The following is a 22,546-nucleotide window of genomic DNA, read 5'->3' as shown; positions in this document are numbered from 1 at the left end:
TACAAATCTTTGGCACTTTCTGGCACCAGTTGATTTGAAAGATTTTTTTTTGTGAACTACCCCTTGTGAGGCATTTTCATAGTGACAGATTGTCTTTAAGCAAGGCCAAACAGTTTGGCCTTAGCAGTTAAATTGGCAGGAATTGCATAGTCCCCATGACGTAAAGGTAAGTCACGAAGCAAAAAGGTTAATACAGAGATCCTGAGAATGATGAAAAATAAAAACAAAAGGAAGAAAACCGCAGCTTTTAACCATTTATTGGCCAGAGTGCCACTCCTACTTCTATCCTGATATATCGTGACATAACAACAATCTACGGTATATTATGATCTATTAGTATAACAAGCGTGACCACATTAATATGGCGGTGAGTGAAATGCGTGATGTGCGGCGTGATGGAGAGTGTGGGGCAATAAAATGGTGCTGTGTGGCGTGTATATGCTATATACCTTCAGTCGCATGCATGGTGATAGGGCAGACAACTTACCGTCCCATGATGGTGCCATCCACGGAGTCCTGACTGCCGGCCTCGCTGGGCGTGCTCACTGACTTGGATGAAGGGGACATTGGGGTTGGGACTGAAATCATGAAAAATATGGATATTGCAGGTTATTAGCATGATTGTTATTTATTACACAGATGTAGCAGAGCTGAATGTGTATTATGGCAGGTCTCCCTTTATATTGTGATACTAAACTCAGCTCTGCTATATGTTTTAAAGGGGTCAGGGATATGATCTGTATAAATAACCACAATAACTACCTCTAGCTGAATACGTGACATTATACATTTCCAGGTCTTCGTCTACTAGTTTTATCCAGTGGGATAACTGATATCAGATTTGTAATTTATGTCTATTAAAAAATCTCAAGTCTTCCAATACTTATTAGCTGTTGTATGACCTGCAGGAAACGTTGTTTTATTTTCAGTCTGACAAAGTGCTCTCTGCTGACACCTCTGGCCGAGACAGGAACTCTGTCTCGGTTTTCTATGAATCCCCATAGAAAACCTCTCCTGCCCTGGACAGTTCCTGTATCGGCCAGAGGTGGCAGCAGAGAGCAGTGTGCCAGACAGAAAATAAAACATTTCCTGCAGGACATACAGCAGCTAATAAGTATGGGAAGACTTGTGATTTTTTAATAGAAGCAAATTACAAATCTATATAAATTTCTGACTAACACCAATTGATTTGAAAGAAAAAGATTTTCGCTGGACAACCCCTTTAAGGGGGTTTTCAATTAAGTAGGATGGTTTCGCGGTCATAGTACAGAAGTAGCCTGTAGAGTATTTGACTATTCTTGGTGGGGACCAAGTCATTAAAGGGGTACTCCAGCGGGAAAAAAAATTCTTTAAAATCAACTGGTGTCAGAATGTTATGTGCAGGAAGTGATGTATTCTTTCCAGTCAGACACAGTGCTCTCTGCTGCCACCTCTGTCCATGTCAGGAACTGTCCAGAGCAGGAGAGGTTTTCTATGGGCATTTGCTCTAGACAGTTCCTGACATGGACAGAGGTGGCAGCAGAGAGCACTGTGTCAGACTGGAAAGAATACACCACTTCCTGCAGGACATATAGCAGCTGATAAGTACTGGAAGTAAATAGAAGTAAATTACAAATCTCTAGCACTTTCTGGCACCAGTTGATTTGAAAAAAAAAATGTTGCGACCTACCCCTTTAAGGCCGTATTACACGGCCCTGCCTCCATTTACCTTGCGCACACCTCTTTTGGTGGGGCCTGAGCAGGTGTAGATTTCTGCCATGATTTCTGTCTGTTAGCAGGCATAAATCATGGTAAATCCGCTGTGGAAGGAGGCCACGATTTCTCCCCACCTTGCCGTGCCCGCTCCCGTCTACCCATCAGGGGAGCAGGGCTTGCGGCTGGCGTTCGCCAGGTGCGAATCTGCGTGTGGCGTACACCAGGGGCGCAAGTTTCATAAATGTCCCCCAGGGTTTTGTGTCCACTTTGTCCCTTCAAGGTTTTCACAAGAAACAAGCAAAGTAAATGGGGAAGATCCATTGGCCTTTGTGTAGAGGAGCAGTTGCCCATAGCAACCAATCAGATTCCAGCTTTCATTTCAAAGAGGCCATTATGAAAGTGAAAGCTGGTTGCTAGGGGCAACTGCTCCTCTGCACAAGGGATGATAAATCTCCCACAATCTACTTTCCCAACATCGATCGATGGATTGGATTAGTGATTTTTGATCATTGGGAGGCAGTAAATCACAGCGCCCCTTCAGGAGTGTTGGAACTGGCAAAGCGCTGATTTGGCGATGGCCCCTTTTTTTGTACGAATAAATGAAGGAGTTCCCCTTTAAGTAACCTAAGCCTCCTTACTCAATTGGAAGCATTGAGGGGCCTCACCAGTCAGCATGACCATATACTCCTGGCCAGTCATTATACCTTAGTTGGTTACCATGTCAGCGGTATTGGCAATATAGCTGTAGAAACCCTCCATAATAAGAATACCTAATGGTGGCTCTGGAGAGATGCCAATGCTCTGCAGTAAGGCTTCTGTCTCACGCCGTTTTCGGTCCAGGTCCGTGTCTTCATGGATGGGCTCTGTTTTTTGTTGCTGTTCGGCCTATAGAAAATGACAAAGTGTCAGAAATACTCATATTACACCTCATCCCCACCATCGGGTAGTGCCCCTCTGAAGGCCTTCACAACCATGGCCTCGATTCCACTACTGATTATATATATATATATATATATATATAATTTATTTTTTATTTTTATTTTTTTACACTGAGTGGAAGCATTAAGGGTAGGTTCACACTGAGGAATCCTCGGGGATTTTCAGGCGGATTCCGCAGCAAAATGCGCACAGTAATTCCGCCCCTGAAGAATGAATATTGTGAAGGTACATGGGTTTTAATAGGCTTTCCGTTTATTTGTTCACACAGCGGAATTTCTGTGCGGGAATTTCCGCCGCGCATTTGCTTTCCGCCCGAAGAATTGACTTGTCAATTAGATTATAGAAGTCAATGGGGCTTGAATTCTGCTAAAAATTCCGCTTGAATTCCACTCGAATTCTGTTCCTATTCTGCCAGAGCTCAGTAGGCAAGGAATTTCAAGCAGAAAACTTTCCTCTACAATTCCTCGAGAATTCCTCAGTGTGAACCTACCCTAAGAGGTGACACAGCCCCTTCGCTGCCATCAATGACTGTATTGGGAACTGCAGGACTGCTCAAGCCCTGGTCTAGGCCTGTACTGCTAATGTTAATAGGGTTTAACCCTAGGCAGAAGGCTCCAATTTATGGCCATGTCACGGTGGTCTGAAACTTCACAGTAATTTCAGGTTTGACATAGGTTTTCATAGTATTTCTTACAGAGGGCTAGGAAGTAGAGATATGATGTGCTGTTTGGTAGACCCATGTAGACCTGCTTTACCTATACAGCAAAGAGCACCCCATATCTCAGCTCCCCATGTCTTGCATCTTCACAAACCTCTTTCTTCTTCCTCTCCTCCTCTTTGCGTTTCTTCTCCTCCCGGATTTGGGCCAAGCGCTGCTTCTTCCTTTCTAGTTCCGCCTTCAGGTCACTTTTATCAGACATGATGGTTTCCTGAGGAGACAACACCACGTGTAAATCTTCCACAGCGGCATGCCTATCAGTCAGCATTACAGCTGCGTTTTATTCTCTTATTTAAATGGACGCCATGTAATACTCCATTCCTCCTCTAGAGGCCGCTGCAGGAGATCGGTGTTCATGGTTATAACCAGTGATCGCTGAGATTATAGCAGTGTATGTTTTTTATGTGTTTTTGTTTTTTTTTGCATTATTTTTCTTTCCTCTTGAGATGTTAGTTTTGATCATGTTTAGTTCTTACTCATTTTGCTTTTATCTATATGGAATAAAGTCACGATGACAGTTATTAGTGTCACGGCTCTACGCCAGGCACAGCTCCCGCTTTGTGAATCTCTAAGGTGGAATCCTTCTAAATCTTCCTTCAGGGAGACCAAAGGGAATTAATAACCAGGAAGAAAAGATTCTGCCAGCGTCTTGGGATATGTCACAGAGAATGAATTATGCAAAACCTGCAAATATTCAGAACATCTTTGAGTCTTATAATTCTATATTATAGGCAGCTTGGGAAGGCACCTGGGGACCAAAGCTTCCACGGGCCCATGGCCACCCACAGAGGCCTCCATGTAATCTGTCTTTTTCTAACTAGACTTATGCTATTTAGTAAATATTTACCCTCCTCGCTCCGCGCTCTTGTTCAGCACTGGATGTCACCGCACTGGGTCCTGATGTAGTGTCCCACTACAGAGGACACTAAACTTGTTTACCGCCTGTCAGATAGTAACTCTGTCAGGAGTCACACTAAGAGCTGGGAGCTGTGATTTTCTCTCCAGCCACTAGGTGTCTCACTCTCCCCCTGTGCACAGGTGTATTATATAAAGGTTTAGCTATGTGTTGTGTTTAGCCAATCACAGGTGCAAGACACTCTATCTACCCAGTTCTTTCTCTACTTTCTCTTTTTCCTGTCACACCACCCTATCTAGGATAGGGGGCTTCCTGTTCAGTGAGAGTTGGAGTCTAGGGTCTGACCTAGTTAGTTCCAGCCGAGAGAGAGAACCCATTTTTTCAATTTAGAGAGACTCAGACACATAGTATGCAGTACTAAGCCCTAGGAGTGGGGTAACCGTGGGTTGGGACAACAGTCACCCCGTAGAAGTGAGAAAGAAGGACTGATCCCCAGTAAGACAAAGCTGCTAAGTGCCGACGTATCTTACCGACAATGCTCATCCACTTGGGGGGGGGGGGGGGGTATTCCTGGAAAGAGGAAGTATATAGTGTATAATAATTTAGGGGTCTGGAATGATTGATGGATCAGCTTCAGAGTCTGGTAATTTAGGGTTTGGGGTCTGGTGTAATTTATAGAGAGAACATCAGAACACTGTCTGGGTTTGGCCACGTGGCAGAACTCAAATACTCGCCATTCAACTCATGGCATCTGGAGAAATTAGATGCCGCCCTAGGGCTGCCAGGAAAGCTAAGATACAGCCATAGGCCATAGGTTTAATAAATATTTTCCTGGTAGCCCCAGGGTGGCATCTAATTTCTGCAGACACTGGGAGTTAAATGCCGGATGTGTGTGTTCTGCCACACCGCTGAACCCGGGCAATTTTCTGACGCTCTCTCCTCTAGTCTGGAGCCTGGAGCCTGAAGGTTTTGGTCTGGGGTCTGACAATTAAGGGTCTGATCTAGGATCTGCATTCATTTATAGGTCTGGTAATTAAGAGGTCTAGTTTGGGGTCTGGTCTAGGGTGTGGATTAATTCAGGTATCTGGTCTGGGGTCTGGATTGATTTATGGATTATTATTTTTATTTATTATTATTATTTATTTATAAAGCGCCCTTAGTTCCAGAGCGCTATACAATAGATAGGCAACAGGCAGGAACAATACAAGATCAGAAAACATTACATGAAGGCAAAAGACAGACTGGTACATGGGGGAAGAGGACCCTGCCCGCGAGGGCTCACAATCTATGGGGTATAGGGAGAGAAACAGGAGGTAAAGTGCAGCCATTCAAGTGTGATGCAGAGTTATTGTATGTTGTAGCCTAGTTTGAAGAGATGGGTTTTCAGGTTGCTTTTGAAGGACTTGATGGTGGATAAGAGACGGATGTGTCGGGGTAGCGAGTTCCAGAGTATGGGGGAGGCTCGGGCAAAGTCTTGGAGGCGGTTGTGCGAGGTACGAACAAGGGGGGAGCGGAGACGGAGGTCACTGGAGGATCGAAGGTTGCGTGAGGGACGGTAGCGGGATATCGGGTCAGAGATGTACGGAGGGGACAGGTTGTGGATTGCCTTGTATGTCATGGTCAACAATTTAAAGTCAATACGTTGGGCAATGGGGAGCCAGTGAAGGGATTGGCAGAGGGGAGAGGCTGAGGCAAAGCGAGGGGAAAGGTGGATTAGTCGGGCAGCAGAGTTAAGGATAGACTGGAGGGGATCAAGGGAGTTAGCTGGAAGGCCAGAGAGGAGGATGTTACAGTAGTCCAAGCGGGAGATAATGAGAGCATGGACCAGCAGTTTGGTGGAGTCAGGGGTGAGGAAAGAGCGGATTCTGGAAATGTTTTTGAGGTGAAGGCGGCAGGAGGTGGTCAGGGCCTGAATATGTCGGAATCCTGAATATGTCGGAATCCTGGATAGCAAAGAGATGACATCCGGACCAGAGAGGTAGATCTGAGTGTCATCGGCATAAAGATGGTACCTGATGCCATGGGATTCTATGATATGTCCCAGGCCAGAGGTGTAGATGGAGAAGAGAAGAGGCCCGAGTACAGAGCCTTGGGGAACACCAACAGTAAGGGGACGAGGAGAGGAGGTGGTGTGGGAGTGGGAGACACTAAAAGTGCGGTTGGAGAGGTAAGAGGAGATCCAGGAGAGAGCTAGGCTAGTGACACCAAGGGATGAGAGGATTTGTAAGAGGAGAAAATGGTCAACTGTGTCGAAGGCAGAAGATAGGTCAAGGAGAAGGAGCACAGAGTAGTGGCGCAAGGTTTTGGCAGTCAGCAGGTCAGTAGCCACTTTGGTGAGGGCGGTTTCTGTGGAGTGGTGGGAGCGGAAACCGGATTGCAGGGAGTCAAAAAACGAGTTGGATGAAAAATGTGAGGAAAGTTCATGGTAGACATGTTGTTCCAGGAGTTTTGAGGCAAAGGGGAGAAGCGAGATGGGGCGGTAGCTGGATAAGGAGGTAGGGTCAAGGGATGGCTTTTTGAGGATGGGTGTGATGGTTGCATGTTTATATGGAGATGGGAAGATGCCAGAAGTTAGTGATAGATTGAAGAGATGGGTAAGTGCTGGGACAAGTGCTGAGGAGAGGTTGGGGATAAGGTGGGATGGAATAGGGTCAAGTGCGCAGGTGGTGAGGTGCGATGTGGAGAGTAGTTTGGAGAGATGTTCTTCTGTGATGGTGGAGAGGTGAGTTAGTGGGGACGGGCAGTAAACAGGCATTAGGGGGGGCTGAGGGGACTGTGAGTTGAAGCTTCCTCTGAGGTCATCGATTTTCTGCTTGAAGAATGTGGCGAAGTCCTCAGCAGAGATGGATCTGGTCTGGATTGATTTATGGATCTGGTCTGGATTGATTTATGGATCTGGTCTGGCGTCTGAATTCATTTATCGTTCTACTCTGGAGTCTGTAAACCCAAGGTTCTGGTCTGGTGTCTGATAATTTAAGGGTGTGGGAATAATCCTAGCCCAGAACCCTATTGATTTAGGGTTCTGGGCTAGGGTATGGTGCACTATAAGGCCTTATTCACACGTTCAGTAATATTTTCTAGTCCTAAAACAACCCACTAAAAATTACGCATTGGACATCCGTAGTACATCCGTATTGCATCCGTATTTCCGTAAATCCGTTTTTACTACTGACTGCTTTATACAAGTTAATAAAGTTGAGTAGGTTAGAAAAAAAATAGCACCAGTTTGCCCAACCCCTAAAATAAGTCACATGATCGCTTGTCAGCCTATGGTTGCTTAGAAACAGAACCCTGTGACCTATGAGTCATCTGTACTTTTTTATGAGAATACGGAAATACGGATGCCAAACATGTTGCAATCCGTAAACAATTGATTTCAATGAGAGGATCCGTGAAAAATCTGGGTCCGCACTGGGTCCACACTAGGACATGTCGTTTTTTTTTCGGCATTGATTTTCATCCGTTTCATCTACTGATGTGAATAGCCCAATAGTCATCAAAGTGCACTAACTCGGATACGGAAATACGGATCCATAAATTACCGGACGTGTGAATAAGTCTTAAATCTTGGGTCTCATAACTTTAGGGTCTGGGATCCAGATTTATTTAGGAGTCTGGTCTGGGGTCTGGATTGATTTATGAATCTGATCTGGGGCCTGGTCTTGAGGGACAAACAAGTATAAAGCATAGCTCCCATCCGTCCTGGATTCCGCGGGACAGTCCCGTTTTCGGGGTGCTGTCCCGCGGTCCTGCAACGGCACCCAGTGTCCCGCATTATATGTGGCCCCACCAAAAAAACAATAAACCAGTAACTCACCTGTCCACCGGTCCCAGCAGCTCCTCTCCCGGCAGAGCGCGTACTCCCGTCATCCTCCGGGGCGGGCAGCGGGGTATACAGACACTGACTGTGCCGGAAGTGACCTGCAGCCTCTGTCATGAATTACTTCCGGTACAGTCAGTGTCTGTATACCCCGCTGCCCGCCCCGGAGGATGACGGGAGTGCGCGCTCTGCCGGGAGAGGAGCTGCTGGGACCGGAGGACAGGTGAGTTACTGGTTTATTGTTTTTCTGGAGGGGCCACACAAATGGGGGGATTGGCTACTATGGGGGGCACTATATGGGGGGGATTGGCTACTCTGTGGGGCACTATATGGGGGATTGGCTACTATGTGGGGCACTATATGGGGGCATTGGCTACTATATGGGGGGATTGGATTCTATGTGGGGCACTATATGGGGGGATTGGCTACTATGTGGGGCACTACATAGTAGGGGGGGTTGGCTACTATATGGGGCACTATATGGGGGGATTGGCTACTATGTGGGGCACTATATGGGGGCATTGGCTACTATGTGGGGGGATTGGATTCTATGTGGGGCACTATATGGGGGGATTGGCTACTATGTGGGGCACTATGTGGGGGAAATGGCTACTATGTGGGGCACTATATGGGGGAAATCGCTACTATGTGGGGCACTATATAGGGGGATTGGCTACTATGTGAGGCACTATATGGGGGATTGGATGCTATGTGGGGCACTATATGGGGGGATTGGATACTATGCGGGGCACTATATGGGCAGATTGGATACTATGTTGGGCAGTATATGGGGGGATTGGCTATTATGTGGGGCACTATATGGGGGGCTTGGCTACTATGTGGGGCACTATATGGGGGGATTGGCTACTATGTGGGGCACTATATGGGGGATTGGCTACTATGTGGGGCACTATATGGGGGGATTGGCTACTATGTGGGGAACTATATGGGGGGATTGGCTACTATATGGGGCACTATATGGGGGATTGGCTACTATATGGGGGGACTGGATTCTATTTGGGGCACTATATGGGGGGATTGGCTACTATGTGGGGCACTATATGGGGGGATTGGCTACTATGTGGGGCATATATGGGGCATTGGCTACTATGTGGGGCATATATGGGGGGATTGGCTACTATGTGGGGCACTATATGGGGGCATTGGCTACTATGTGGGGCATATATGGGGGCATTGGCTACTAGTGGGCACTATATGGGGCATTGGCTACTATGTGGGGCATATATGGGGGCATTGGCTACTATGCAGGGCACTCTATGGAGGATTGGCTACTATGTGGGGCACTATATGGGGATTGGCTACTATGTGGGACACTATATGGGGATTGGATACTATGTGGGGCACTATATGGGGATTGGATACTATGTGGGCTCTATTAGGGGGGATTGGATACTATATCGGGCATTTATGGGTGGATTGGATACTATATCGGGCACTATTCAGTCAGCAGCATGTGGTGACTGTAGGGGAGTGGCTATGGAGGGTCGCTATGGGGGCGTGGCTATGGAGGGTCACTATGGGGGCATGGCTATGGAGGGTCGCTATGGGGGTGTGGCTATGGGGACCGCGGCGCACATGTCCCTCTTTGCTCTTTGCAAAAGTTGGGAGGTATGTATAAAGTAATACAGGTAGCTGCATGAATCTGTTACCTGGAGTTTGTCAGGCAAGGATTGCTCAGAGGCGCTCGTATGAATAACCGGGGCCGACTCTGTAACCTCCTCTTTGACACGACGGCCAGAGCCTTTGGCTGGCGCAACCCGGAAAAGCTTTTCTTGTGACTTGGATGCCTTTTCCTTGCTGCTGCTCCCTGCAGCCGCTGCAGCCTCTGGTTTCTTTGGATCTTTCTTCTCTTTTGAAACTCTTCGTTTTGGGGGCATCACAAAAACCTGAATAACAGAATCCATATAGTGTAAGAAGATAGAAAAATATTCTGTTGCTATATAGAAGCAGAATTATAGTATCTATATTCCTGTATATAGGAGCAGTATTATAGTAGTTATATTCCTGTATATAGGAGCAGTATTATAGTAGTTATATTCCTGTATATAGAAGCAGAATTATAGTATCTATATTCCTGTATATAGGAGCAGTATTGTAGTAGTTATATTCCTGTATATAGGAGCAGTATTATAGTAGTTATATTCCTGTATATAGGGGGCAGTATTATAGTAGTTATATTCCTGTATATAGGAGCAGTATTATAGTAGTTATATTCCTGTATATAGGAGCAGTATTATAGTAGTTATATTCCTGTATATAGGAGCAGTATTATAGTAGTTATATTCCTGTATATAGGAGCAGTATTATAGTAGTTATATTCCTGTATATAGGGGGCAGTATTATAGTAGTTATATTCCTGTATATAGGAGCAGTATTATAGTAGTTATATTCTTGTATATAGGAGCAGTAATATAGTAGTTATATGCACAAGCCAAAAAGACAGAAATGGCTGCACATCGCACCCATGGCTGACACAAAAGCTTATTCAGCTACATTTAAAACCAACATCAGAAGTTAGTATATAATTTGACCAAACCATATTGCCTCATGTACCACGTGCAGGTCTTCTTATACACGAGTCCCTAACCAAAAAACATCACTGTGTCGGTCAGCGACCACAATCCCCACAAAACGTGCGCAAGCAGAGAAGGTGGGCCACGGAATGGTCCTGCAACCCCATTGTCACAGGACCAGACCCCGCAGGCACCACCGGCGGAAAAAGTGGACGCCAAGCAACACAAGTGTGAACAAGCTCTTACCTCTCTCTCCATTCCTCTGCAGGTAGAATGGGAGAATACTAGGAGATCCTCCCCTTATGTACACAGGTGCTTCCTGCTAATTTGGATCATATGGGTCTTACAAAGCACGAGTGCTAGCCACAATGAAAAAAGGGACAGAATACATAAAATATGCACAAGCCAAAAAGACAGAAATGGCTGCACATCGCACATTCCTGTATATAGGAGCAGTATAATAGTAGTTATATTCCTGTATATAGGAGCAGTATTATAGTAGTTATATTCCTGTATATAGGAGCAGTATTATAGTAGTTATATTCCTGTATATAGGAGCAGTATTATAGCAGTTATATCCCTGTATATAGGGGCAGTATTATAGTAGTTATATTCCTGTATATAGGAGCAGTATTATAGTAGTTATACACGAACTGGAGAGAGTGGAACGGCTGCACATCCCATCTATGGCTGATACTAATGCCGCTAGGCCTATATTAAAAATCAACACCAGAGTGTCTGTATATGAATTGATCAAGCCATATTGCCCCGTGTACCCCCGCGCAGGTCCTCTGGTCCACATGGGTCCCTACGCTAACTCCACACCGTGTCGGTCAGCGACCGTCAACCCCGCAAAGCATGCACATGCAGGGAAGGGAGGCCATGGAACGGCCCTGCAACCCCAATGTCAATGTGGACTTAGTGTAGGGACCCATGTGTATCAGATACCGGCACGAGGTACATGGGGCAGTATGGCTTAATCAATTCATACACAAAATTCTGATGTGTTTTTTATTTAGCCTAGCGGCACTAGTATCAGCCATAGGTGTGAGGTGCAGCACTCTGTTTCTTCCCTGAACCGCATTATAGTAGTTATATTCCTGTATATAGGGGCAGTATTATAGTAGTTATATTCTTGTATATAGGAGCAGTATTATAGTAGTTATATTCCTGTATATAGGAGCAGGGCTCCAGACTAAAAAATTTACCTGGGAGCCATTGGCTCCTAACCTGAAAAATTTAGGCGCCAAATAGAATATTTGGTCGCCAACATTTTAAACCATGTAAAATTAATGTTATGTTAAATGGGACTTACTGTGTGCAGAGGCCACGGCATCCTCCTCCTTTAGATTCTCTCTTTTCTTAGTTTGAAAATGTTCAACATGGAAACTTGCAACTTGACAACCATATACAGTCTGACTCAGTACTTCAGCTTCACTTGGCTAGCCTTTTAATGAGGCTTACTCTTCTGAACTTGAACTTAAAGGGAACCTGTCGACCCCCGTACCGGGGTGACAGGCTCCCAACCCCCCTATACTCACCTCATCGCGCCGGGTCCCGCTTCTGAAGATGGTCGGGTCACGGAGATCTCAGCCGCTGCAGCCCGGCGTGCGCTGAGAGATGAGTCCAACGCTCATAGAGAATGACGGGAGAGTCCAGCGCTCCGTCATTCTCTATGAGCGTTGGACTCATCTCTCAGTGTGCGCGTCGGGCTGCAGCGGCTGAGATCTCCGTGACCCGACCATCTTCAGAAGCGGGACCCCGCGCGATGAGGTGAGTATAGGGGGTTCTAACGGGGGGTTGGGAGCCTGTCACCCCGTCACCGGGGGAGACAGGTTCCCTTTAAAAGCTTGCAACAGTCTATACATACTGAGCTAGACTTATGACTGCAGCCATAGTGACCCCCCCACAAGATGTGTATATAGATAGATATATCTCTCACCTAGTGACTAATGCAAGTGACCCCCTACAATACAGACACCTGAGGGGCCCTGATAATAATAATTGTGCATATATCTATCTCCCAGTGTCTGCAGCCAGTTTGCCCTACACTTATAGATGGCCCCCTACTTTTATAGATGCCCCCTCTACCCCCATTATAGATGCCCCCTCCTCCCCCCCATTATAGATGCCCCCTCCTCCCCCCCATTATAGATGCCCCCTCTTCTCCCCCCTTATAGATACCCCCTCCCCTTATGGATGACCCCCTCTACTACCATTATAGATGCCCCCTCCTGCCCCCCATTATAGATGCCCCCTCTCCCTCCCCATTATAGATGCCCCCTCTTCTCCCCCCCTTATAGATACCCCCTCCCCTTATAGATGCCCCCTCTCCCCCCCCATTATAGATGCCCCCTCCTCCCCCCCATTATAGATGCCCCCTCTTCTCCCCCCTTATAGATACCCCCTCCCCTTATGGATGACCCCCTCTACTACCATTATAGATGCCCCCTCCTGCCCCCCATTATAGATGCCCCCTCTCCCTCCCCATTATAGATGCCCCCTCTTCTCCCCCCCTTATAGATACCCCCTCCCCTTAAAGATGCCCCCTCTCCCCCCCATTATAGATGCCCCCTCTTCTCCCCCCCTTATAGATACCCCCTCCCCTTATAGATGGCCCCCTCTCCCCCCCTTGAAGATGGCCCCTCTTCTCCCCCCATTATAGATGCCCCCCTTCTCTTCCCCCCATTATAAAGCCCCCCCTTTCCTCTATGCTAAGCAGTATTTAAAAAAAACAAACACACAAACTCACCTGACAACCCGCTCCCCCGGCGATCCTCTTCTTCTTCGGACGCTGTCCCCGGCTGATGTGCGGCTGCCGGGGGTGTCCCGTCCTATCCCCGGCAGCGCGGCGCATCAGTGAGCTCCCTGTACGCCGGGGCTGTGACTTCTGACACAGGAAGCGTCTCTGACGTGCGCTTCCTGTGCCGGAAGTCAGGGCCCCAGGCAGCTCACCGATGCGCCGCGCTGTCGGGGATAGGACGGGACACCCCCGGCAGCCGCGCATCAGCCGCGCATCTTAAAGAGACAGCGCGCCGCCGCCGGGGCCAGTCGCAAATGGCGCCCAGATTAATAAATTTGGGCGCCATTTGCAAAATGTCAGTCGCATTGGCGACCATTTTAGTCGCCATCTGGAGCCCTGTAATAGTAGTTATATTCCTGTATATAGGAGCAGTATTATAGCAGTTATATTCTTGTATATAGGAGCAGTATTATAGTAGTTATATTCTTGTATATAGGAGCAGTATTATAGTAGTTATATTCTTGTATATAGGGGGCAGTATTATAGTAGTTATATTCTTGTATATAGGGGGCAGTATTATAGAAGTTATATTCTTGTATATAGAAGCAGTATTATTGTAGTTATATTCTTGTATATAGGGGCAGTATTATAGTAGTTATATCCCTGTATATAGGAAGCATTATTATAGTAGTTATATTCCTGTATATAGGGGCAGTATTATAGTAGTTATATTCCTGTATATAGGGGGCAGTATTATAGTAGTTATATTCCTGTGTATAGGAGCAGTATTATAGTAGTTATATTCCTGTATATAGGAGCAGTATTATAGTAGTTATATTCTTGTATATAGGAGCAGTATTATAGTAGTTATATTCTTGTATATACGGGGCAGTATTATAGTAGTTATATTCTTGTATATAGGAGCAGTATTATAGTAGTTATATTCCTGTATATAGGGGGCAGTATTATAGTAGTTATATTCTTGTATATAGGAGCAGTATTATAGTAGTTATATTCTTGTACATAGGAGAAGTATTATAGTAGTTATATTCTTGTATATAGGAGCAGTATTATAGTAGTTATATTCTTGTATATAGGAGAAGTATTATAGTAGTTATATTCCTGTATATAGGAGCAGTATTATAGTAGTTATATTCTTGTATATAGGAGCAGTATTATAGTAGTTATATTCTTGTATATAAGAGCAGTATTGTAGTAGTTATATTTTTATACCTTGACCTGACCATGTAATGGGCTCTATGGTTGGAGCTGCAGTGGACATGTATGACAAGACTTCAGCTACTGACAGCAGGGGCAGCTGTTTTTTGTGTGGTTGTCTTGGACCTCATTCCCAAGTATTATGGCCAGTATTATGACTGTTATGTAGGGAGCTGTAGTAGGGCAGCTATATAGGTACATGGGGCTTGTACTGTATACAGCTTCCTAATATGTTATTTCATCTTGAATTGTGCAACTCGTAGGTATAATGTAAACTGAACTACAAGCCACTGACAAGCTGCACGTCCTCCCCAGCAGAGTGGAGTCAGTGGCATCATCCCGGCCTCCTCTGCTGCTGACTCTGACATTCTTCCTCATCCCATTTAACAATACATCTCCTAAGCCGTGTCCTGTACGCTGCCATAGACTTAGCACGCTGCTTCATCTCTGAATATCATTGTGAGTTTTGTGACCACGGGGTGGGCCGTGTTATGCAACAACCTATTATCAGGAGCAATTACTATGACAATGAGATCTTATACGCTGTCTTGTATAATTATACAGTATGGGGAAGCATGACAGCCATAACCCATAGGAACCACAAGAACAAAGCCAAGTGCTATGAAGAACTTGGTTAAAGGAGTAGTTCACAAAATAAAATTCTTTCAAATCAAGTGGTGCCAAAAAGTGCCACAGATTTGTAATTTACTTAAAAAAAACTGTCTTCCAGCTGCTGTATGTCCTGCAGGAAGTGGTTTATTGTCTCCATTCTGACACAGTGCTCTCTGCTGCCACCTCTGTCCATGTCAGGAACTGTCCAGAGCAGGAGAGGTTTTCTCTGGGGATTTGCTACTGCTCTGGATAGTTCCTGACATGGACAGAGGTGGCAGCAGAGAGCACAGTGACAGACTGGAAAAAATACACCACTTCCTGCAGGACATACGGGAGCTGATAAGTACTGGAAGACTGGAAATTTTTAACTAGAAGTAAATTACTTTCTGACACCAGTTGATTTGAAAGAAAAACATTTTTGACAGAGTACCCCTTTAAGAGTTTTGTATCTTTAAGCTTTGGAAGAAATTAATATGTACAGTAAAGTTACCCATTTGCACCACAGCTCCTTCCCTCTCGGAGTCTTGGCTTCATCTGCCCCACACCAACATCAAGGGCAGCACGAAATGCCATCAGTCAGGATACCATTGGGAAAGCTCTACTGTGCCAACACCTTCTGCGGCCCCCTCATTACCACGACAAGGCTCTAACACTACAAGGCCCAGCCACGCCACAGGTGCATTTCCCCAGCTATTTTCTGCCCAGGTCTGTTTGTTTCCCTGTAGTAGTCCAAGTGCCCCGGAAGACTACCCCCTCCCACCCTGATACTCATTTCTTGTGAATGGTTCCATTGTAGTACTACATTTCACCTCTAGTGGCCGCTGCAGTGAATGATCAGATATGTAGTGATCAACTGAAGGAAAACACGTAAAGTTATTCAGGTTACACTTATACCTACTGGTGGTGTTACCCTGGATAATGTGACTACATTGTAAGGAAATGGGGCCAGCTGAAATCCCAGGTCCTCAGCGTTTGTTCTGTAAACCAATGACGGTCCTGACTGGCACTGAGTGTTCCCACTACAGCCACAACTTTGCATAAATTAGTCCTGGATCCAGCACTTTCCTTCCTGATAATCTGCCGTGGTAGATTTATTCCCATTATTCTCGGGCTTCATTTCTAGCTCTGGTTTGCAGAGATATGATTAAGGGCTTAATAGTGATGGCCGCCATAAAGAAGCGGATGCTTCCCAAGTCTGTCTCTGATCCGGCACATTGTAATAGAATTTGGATAATACAGCTTATGTATAGGGAATATGATATTAGTAGAGTTTATTGGTTTCCTTCATGTACCAGCAGTATGGGGTTCTTCGTTTTGGTCATCACTACTTGTTAGAAAAGTCTATGGACAATAAGAAGATACTAACCAGGCTTAAGAAACCTTGGCTCTCCAGCTGCGGCAAAACTACAACTCTCATCAAGCCTGGACAGCCAAAGCTTAAGCTTTGGCTGTCCAGGCATGATGGGAGTTGTAGTTTTGCCGCAGCTGGAGAGCCAAGGTTCCTTACCCCTGTCCTAAACTGTCCCCAGTAATATTAAGACGTGTTAGGGAGATCACCGGCACTACTGTGAACTGGATCCGGACCCTGTGTCGTGTATCCCGGACTTGCACATATCCCTGCGTCGGGGTGCACTTCAATAGAAAGACATAGCAATAGCGTTCATGGTAGAAAATAGATGAAAGCACTCACCGCTCTGATGCAAGGTGTCTTTTTATTTTGTAGTGGATAAAAACATGGACATATCAGTCCTGCAGGATGGCAGATGCTAGCTCCTACACAAACATCTCTTTCATGACGGCCATTTCGCGCGCATGCGCGCTTCGTCAGATGAACGCTCCTCCCGCAGGTCTCTAGATAAATACCTAAGATGACATCTGCGGGTGGGCGTATCAGCAGGAAAAGGGTAATTCAACCTTTTAAAAACATTTAAAAAAAAACATTGTTAGCTATGTTCAATGGTTGTGACTCTAAGTTTTAGAATAATATAAATCTATATAAACATTCCTAGCTCTATCCTCTCATTAAGACCGCTGTTCCCTTGCGCTCCTGTTGCCAGTATTAGACGTGCTTCAATTTTTAATAATTCAGTGTTACTGTCTTGTCCTGCCTTATTATGGACTCTTCTAAGCCCTATAAATTTTAGGCAGGTAGTGTCAGCATTATGTTGTTGATTAACGTGTTCAATAATTCTCATTGTGCTTTTTTTGTTTTTTATTGCATATATGTGTTCATAGAATCTGCGATGTAGTGGTCGTAGGGTCTTCCCTATATAAAAAAGCCCGCAAGTACATATAATGGCGTACACTACGCCTTTTGTTCTACAACAGATGAATTCATTAATATCACATTGTATGCCTCCTAGAGTGATTGTTTTTGCAGTAAGTGCCTGGTCACACCAAGAGCAATTACCGCATCTGAACATGCCACTGGGTGCCGTTGAATTCAACCAAGTTTGTTCTTGTATTGTTTTATTATTTTTGAATTTACTATGAACTAGGACATCTTTTAAATTTTTGCATCTTTTATATGCAACGACAGGTTTTTTTGAAAAATGTTCTGATAGTATTGGGTCTTTTTGGATCAAATACCAATTTTTGTTAATTATTTCTTTAATGGTGTTTGCCATTGGACTATACTTAAAAGTGAAGGTGAAATTTGGTCTATGTGTTCTAGAATTACAACTATTCTTTTCCTTTTTCTTATATAATAAGGATTTTCTATCAATTGAGAAGGCCCTTTTCTCTGACGCCCGCAAGTCGCACTCCGGGTAACCCCGCTGCAGTAAACGACAGGTAAGTTCTCTTGCTTTCTCTTTATATGTATCATCTGAACTGTTAATGCGTCTTAGTCTTAAATATTGTCCAAAGGGTACTGCTGTTTTTACGTGAGGGGGATGATAACTGGTATGGTGCAGTAAAGCGTTACATGCTGTAGGTTTGCGGTAGCTATTTACTGATATATTGTTGTTAGTTACTTTGACAATGGTGTCTAAAAATTCCATTTCTGTTGGACTGATTTTACTAGTGAATCTCATGCTAAAATCATTCTGGTTAATGTATTTAACAAAGTCATCGAAGGCTCTGGGGGTATCATTCCATATTATGAATATATCGTCCACATAGCGATAATAGGCGCTTATCGCCAATGTGTACGGATTATCAGTACTGAAAATCTTTTTCTTTTCAAACTCCCCTAAAAATAAATTCGCTAGGGTACATGCCACCGGTGTACCCATCGCGGTACCATTTTGTTGCTGGTACCACGTTTTATCAAATGTGAAAGCATTATTTTCCAGAATGAGTTTCAGAGAATCACAAATAAAACCTACAAAACTATCACTTTTCCCTATATTTTGTAGCATCTCGCCTATAATTTTCACTCCTAGGGATTGTGGTATGTTTGTATACAGGCTTTCTACGTCAATAGACGCCAAGAAAGCCCCTGGTGGTAGGACACATGTATCTATTACTTTCAAAAATTCATTAGTATCTTTGATCAGTGCTGGCACTTCGTCCAGAAGAGGCCTGAGGAGCCAATCAATGTATTGAGAAATTGGTTCAGTAATGGATCCAATCCCGGAGACGATTGGTCTCCCGGGTGGGCATGTAAGTGATTTATGTATTTTCGGGACGAAGTACCAGCACGGATGTTTGGGAACCTTTGGCAAAAGTTTTTCTGCTTTACTTTGAGAAATAATGTTTTTTTCTACGTATTTTTGTAACAAAGAGCGTAATTTTTCTTTGAAAAAAATCAAAGAAAAAATCAAAGAAAAATTACGCTCTTTGTTACAAAAATACGTAGAAAAAAACATTATTTCTCAAAGTAAAGCAGAAAAACTTTTGCCAAAGGTTCCCAAACATCCGTGCTGGTACTTCGTCCCGAAAATACATAAATCACTTACATGCCCACCCGGGAGACCAATCGTCTCCGGGATTGGATCCATTACTGAACCAATTTCTCAATACATTGATTGGCTCCTCAGGCCTCTTCTGGACGAAGTGCCAGCACTGATCAAAGATACTAATGAATTTTTGAAAGTAATAGATACATGTGTCCTACCACCAGGGGCTTTCTTGGCGTCTATTGACGTAGAAAGCCTGTATACAAACATACCACAATCCCTAGGAGTGAAAATTATAGGCGAGATGCTACAAAATATAGGGAAAAGTGATAGTTTTGTAGGTTTTATTTGTGATTCTCTGAAACTCATTCTGGAAAATAATGCTTTCACATTTGATAAAACGTGGTACCAGCAACAAAATGGTACCGCGATGGGTACACCGGTGGCATGTACCCTAGCGAATTTATTTTTAGGGGAGTTTGAAAAGAAAAAGATTTTCAGTACTGATAATCCGTACACATTGGCGATAAGCGCCTATTATCGCTATGTGGACGATATATTCATAATATGGAATGATACCCCCAGAGCCTTCGATGACTTTGTTAAATACATTAACCAGAATGATTTTAGCATGAGATTCACTAGTAAAATCAGTCCAACAGAAATGGAATTTTTAGACACCATTGTCAAAGTAACTAACAACAATATATCAGTAAATAGCTACCGCAAACCTACAGCATGTAACGCTTTACTGCACCATACCAGTTATCATCCCCCTCACGTAAAAACAGCAGTACCCTTTGGACAATATTTAAGACTAAGACGCATTAACAGTTCAGATGATACATATAAAGAGAAAGCAAGAGAACTTACCTGTCGTTTACTGCAGCGGGGTTACCCGGAGTGCGACTTGCGGGCGTCAGAGAAAAGGGCCTTCTCAATTGATAGAAAATCCTTATTATATAAGAAAAAGGAAAAGAATAGTTGTAATTCTAGAACACATAGACCAAATTTCACCTTCACTTTTAAGTATAGTCCAATGGCAAACACCATTAAAGAAATAATTAACAAAAATTGGTATTTGATCCAAAAAGACCCAATACTATCAGAACATTTTTCAAAAAAACCTGTCGTTGCATATAAAAGATGCAAAAATTTAAAAGATGTCCTAGTTCATAGTAAATTCAAAAATAATAAAACAATACAAGAACAAACTTGGTTGAATTCAACGGCACCCAGTGGCATGTTCAGATGCGGTAATTGCTCTTGGTGTGACCAGGCACTTACTGCAAAAACAATCACTCTAGGAGGCATACAATGTGATATTAATGAATTCATCTGTTGTAGAACAAAAGGCGTAGTGTACGCCATTATATGTACTTGCGGGCTTTTTTATATAGGGAAGACCCTACGACCACTACATCGCAGATTCTATGAACACATATATGCAATAAAAAACAAAAAAAGCACAATGAGAATTATTGAACACGTTAATCAACAACATAATGCTGACACTACCTGCCTAAAATTTATAGGGCTTAGAAGAGTCCATAATAAGGCAGGACAAGACAGTAACACTGAATTATTAAAAATTGAAGCACGTCTAATACTGGCAACAGGAGCGCAAGGGAACAGCGGTCTTAATGAGAGGATAGAGCTAGGAATGTTTATATAGATTTATATTATTCTAAAACTTAGAGTCACAACCATTGAACATAGCTAACAATGTTTTTTTTTTAAATGTTTTTAAAAGGTTGAATTACCCTTTTCCTGCTGATACGCCCACCCGCAGATGTCATCTTAGGTATTTATCTAGAGACCTGCGGGAGGAGCGTTCATCTGACGAAGCGCGCATGCGCGCGAAATGGCCGTCATGAAAGAGATGTTTGTGTAGGAGCTAGCATCTGCCGTCCTGCAGGACTGATATGTCCATGTTTTTATCCACTACAAAATAAAAAGACACCTTGCATCAGAGCGGTGAGTGCTTTCATCTATTTTCTACCATGAACCCCAGTAATATTAAGTTACTGTTACTGTTAAGTTACTGTTGTCCCTGCAGCGCCACTACAGGAGGAAGGAGGCATTACACTGTGGTTGTCTGTAATACAGGACAGGACCTGTGCTGACATCATTGTCACATGATAAGGTCCTTCCGTATGTTCTCTAATGTTACTGCATTGTCTCCTGGCTGCAGTTTTGCTCAAAATTGTGGTAAAAATCAGCGATTGTTATGTAAATCATGGCAGAACTGTAGCCTGGAGATAATAAACTACTGAAAGTATAAGTCTGTTTGGGGGGCCATGAGCCACGAAACAGTCCTATTAAAATCCGCTACTAAAGAACATATTACAAAAGAGAAAGTCTATTCTATGTGACAGTTCCTGACATGGACAGAGGTGGCACCAGAGAGCACTGTGTCAGACCGGAGAGAATACACCACTTCCTGCAGGACATCCAGTAGATGATAAATACTGGAAGACTGGAGATTTTTAAATAGAAGTAATTTACAAATCTGTATACCTTTCTGACACCAGTTGATTTGAAAACTTTTTTTCCCCTATGGAGTCACCTTTTAAGGTTAAGTTGTTGTGCTTTGCAATAAATCAGTGGGTTTACGGTTGCAGTTGGGCACTCAGGGGGGGGGGGATTTATCAAACATGGTGTAAAGTGAAACTGGCCCAGTTGCCCCTAGCAACCAATCAGATTCCACCTTTCATTCCTCACAGGCTCTTTGGAAAATGAAAGGTGGAATCTGATTGATAAATCTCCCCCACTATCTCTAAAAGGTTTGCCATCATGAGGGTCCTTGTAGTGAGACCCCCGCCGATCAGCTAGTTTTCCCCTACCCGGTGGATAGGGAATGAGTTTTAAACTTGACTATTATTCTCATAAATGTAAAGCGCCTTTAAGGGGTTTAAGGCACTTGACATATATGAGAAATGAGATAAGTAGATAGATAGATAGATAGATAGATAGATAGATAGATAGGAGATAGATAGATAGATAGATAAATAGATAGATAGATAGATAGATAGATAGATAGATAGATAGGAGATAGATAGATAGATAGATAGATAGATAGATAGATAGATAGATAGGAGATAGATAGATAGATAGATAGATAGATAGATAGATAGATAGGAGATAGATAGGAGATAGATAGATAGATAGATAGATAGATAGATAGGAGATAGATAGATAGATAGATAGATAGGAGATAGATAGATAGATAGATAGATAGATAGATAGATAGATAGATAGGAGATAGATAGATAGATAGATAGATAGATAGATAGATAGATAGATAGGAGATAGATAGATAGATAGATAGATAGATAGATAGATAGATAGATAGATAGGAGATAGATAGGAGATAGATAGATAGGAGATAGATAGATAGGAGATAGATAGATAGATAGATAGATAGATAGATAGATAGGAGATAGATAGATAGATAGATAGATAGATAGATAGATAGATAGGAGATAGATAGATAGATAGATAGATAGATAGATAGATAGTATACTGCACAGTCAGACACTCCATCCATTTTCCCGTCCCGCCCTAAA

The 22,546-nt window shown here is 43.8% G+C and overlaps 1 protein-coding gene across 13 annotated transcripts in view; it reads right to left on the bottom strand.

Annotated features, from left to right (window-relative positions):
- The window catches only part of DYNC1I1 (dynein cytoplasmic 1 intermediate chain 1), a 209,126-nt gene that overhangs the window by 179,155 nt on the left and 7,425 nt on the right, over positions 1–22,546 (bottom strand). For 11 of the 13 annotated variants that reach the window (XM_069959361.1, XM_069959367.1, XM_069959369.1 and 8 more), the window contains exons 2-5: positions 9,699–9,935; positions 3,447–3,563; positions 2,466–2,580; positions 488–578 (exon numbers count right to left, since the gene is read on the bottom strand). In XM_069959361.1, the coding sequence (XP_069815462.1) occupies positions 488–578; positions 2,466–2,580; positions 3,447–3,563; positions 9,699–9,926 (551 nt within the window). In that variant the 5' untranslated portion in view covers positions 9,927–9,935. Of the gene's footprint in view, positions 1–487; positions 579–1,669; positions 1,977–2,465; positions 2,581–3,446; positions 3,564–9,698; positions 9,936–22,546 lie in introns of those variants that run through there. The other 2 variants (XM_069959372.1, XM_069959374.1) reach the window with 2 other exon arrangements.

Source organism: Dendropsophus ebraccatus, chromosome 2 (genome assembly GCF_027789765.1).
Source record: "Dendropsophus ebraccatus isolate aDenEbr1 chromosome 2, aDenEbr1.pat, whole genome shotgun sequence".
Lineage (NCBI taxonomy): Eukaryota > Metazoa > Chordata > Amphibia > Anura > Hylidae > Dendropsophus > Dendropsophus ebraccatus.
This window is presented reverse-complemented; position numbering and strand designations above follow the sequence as displayed.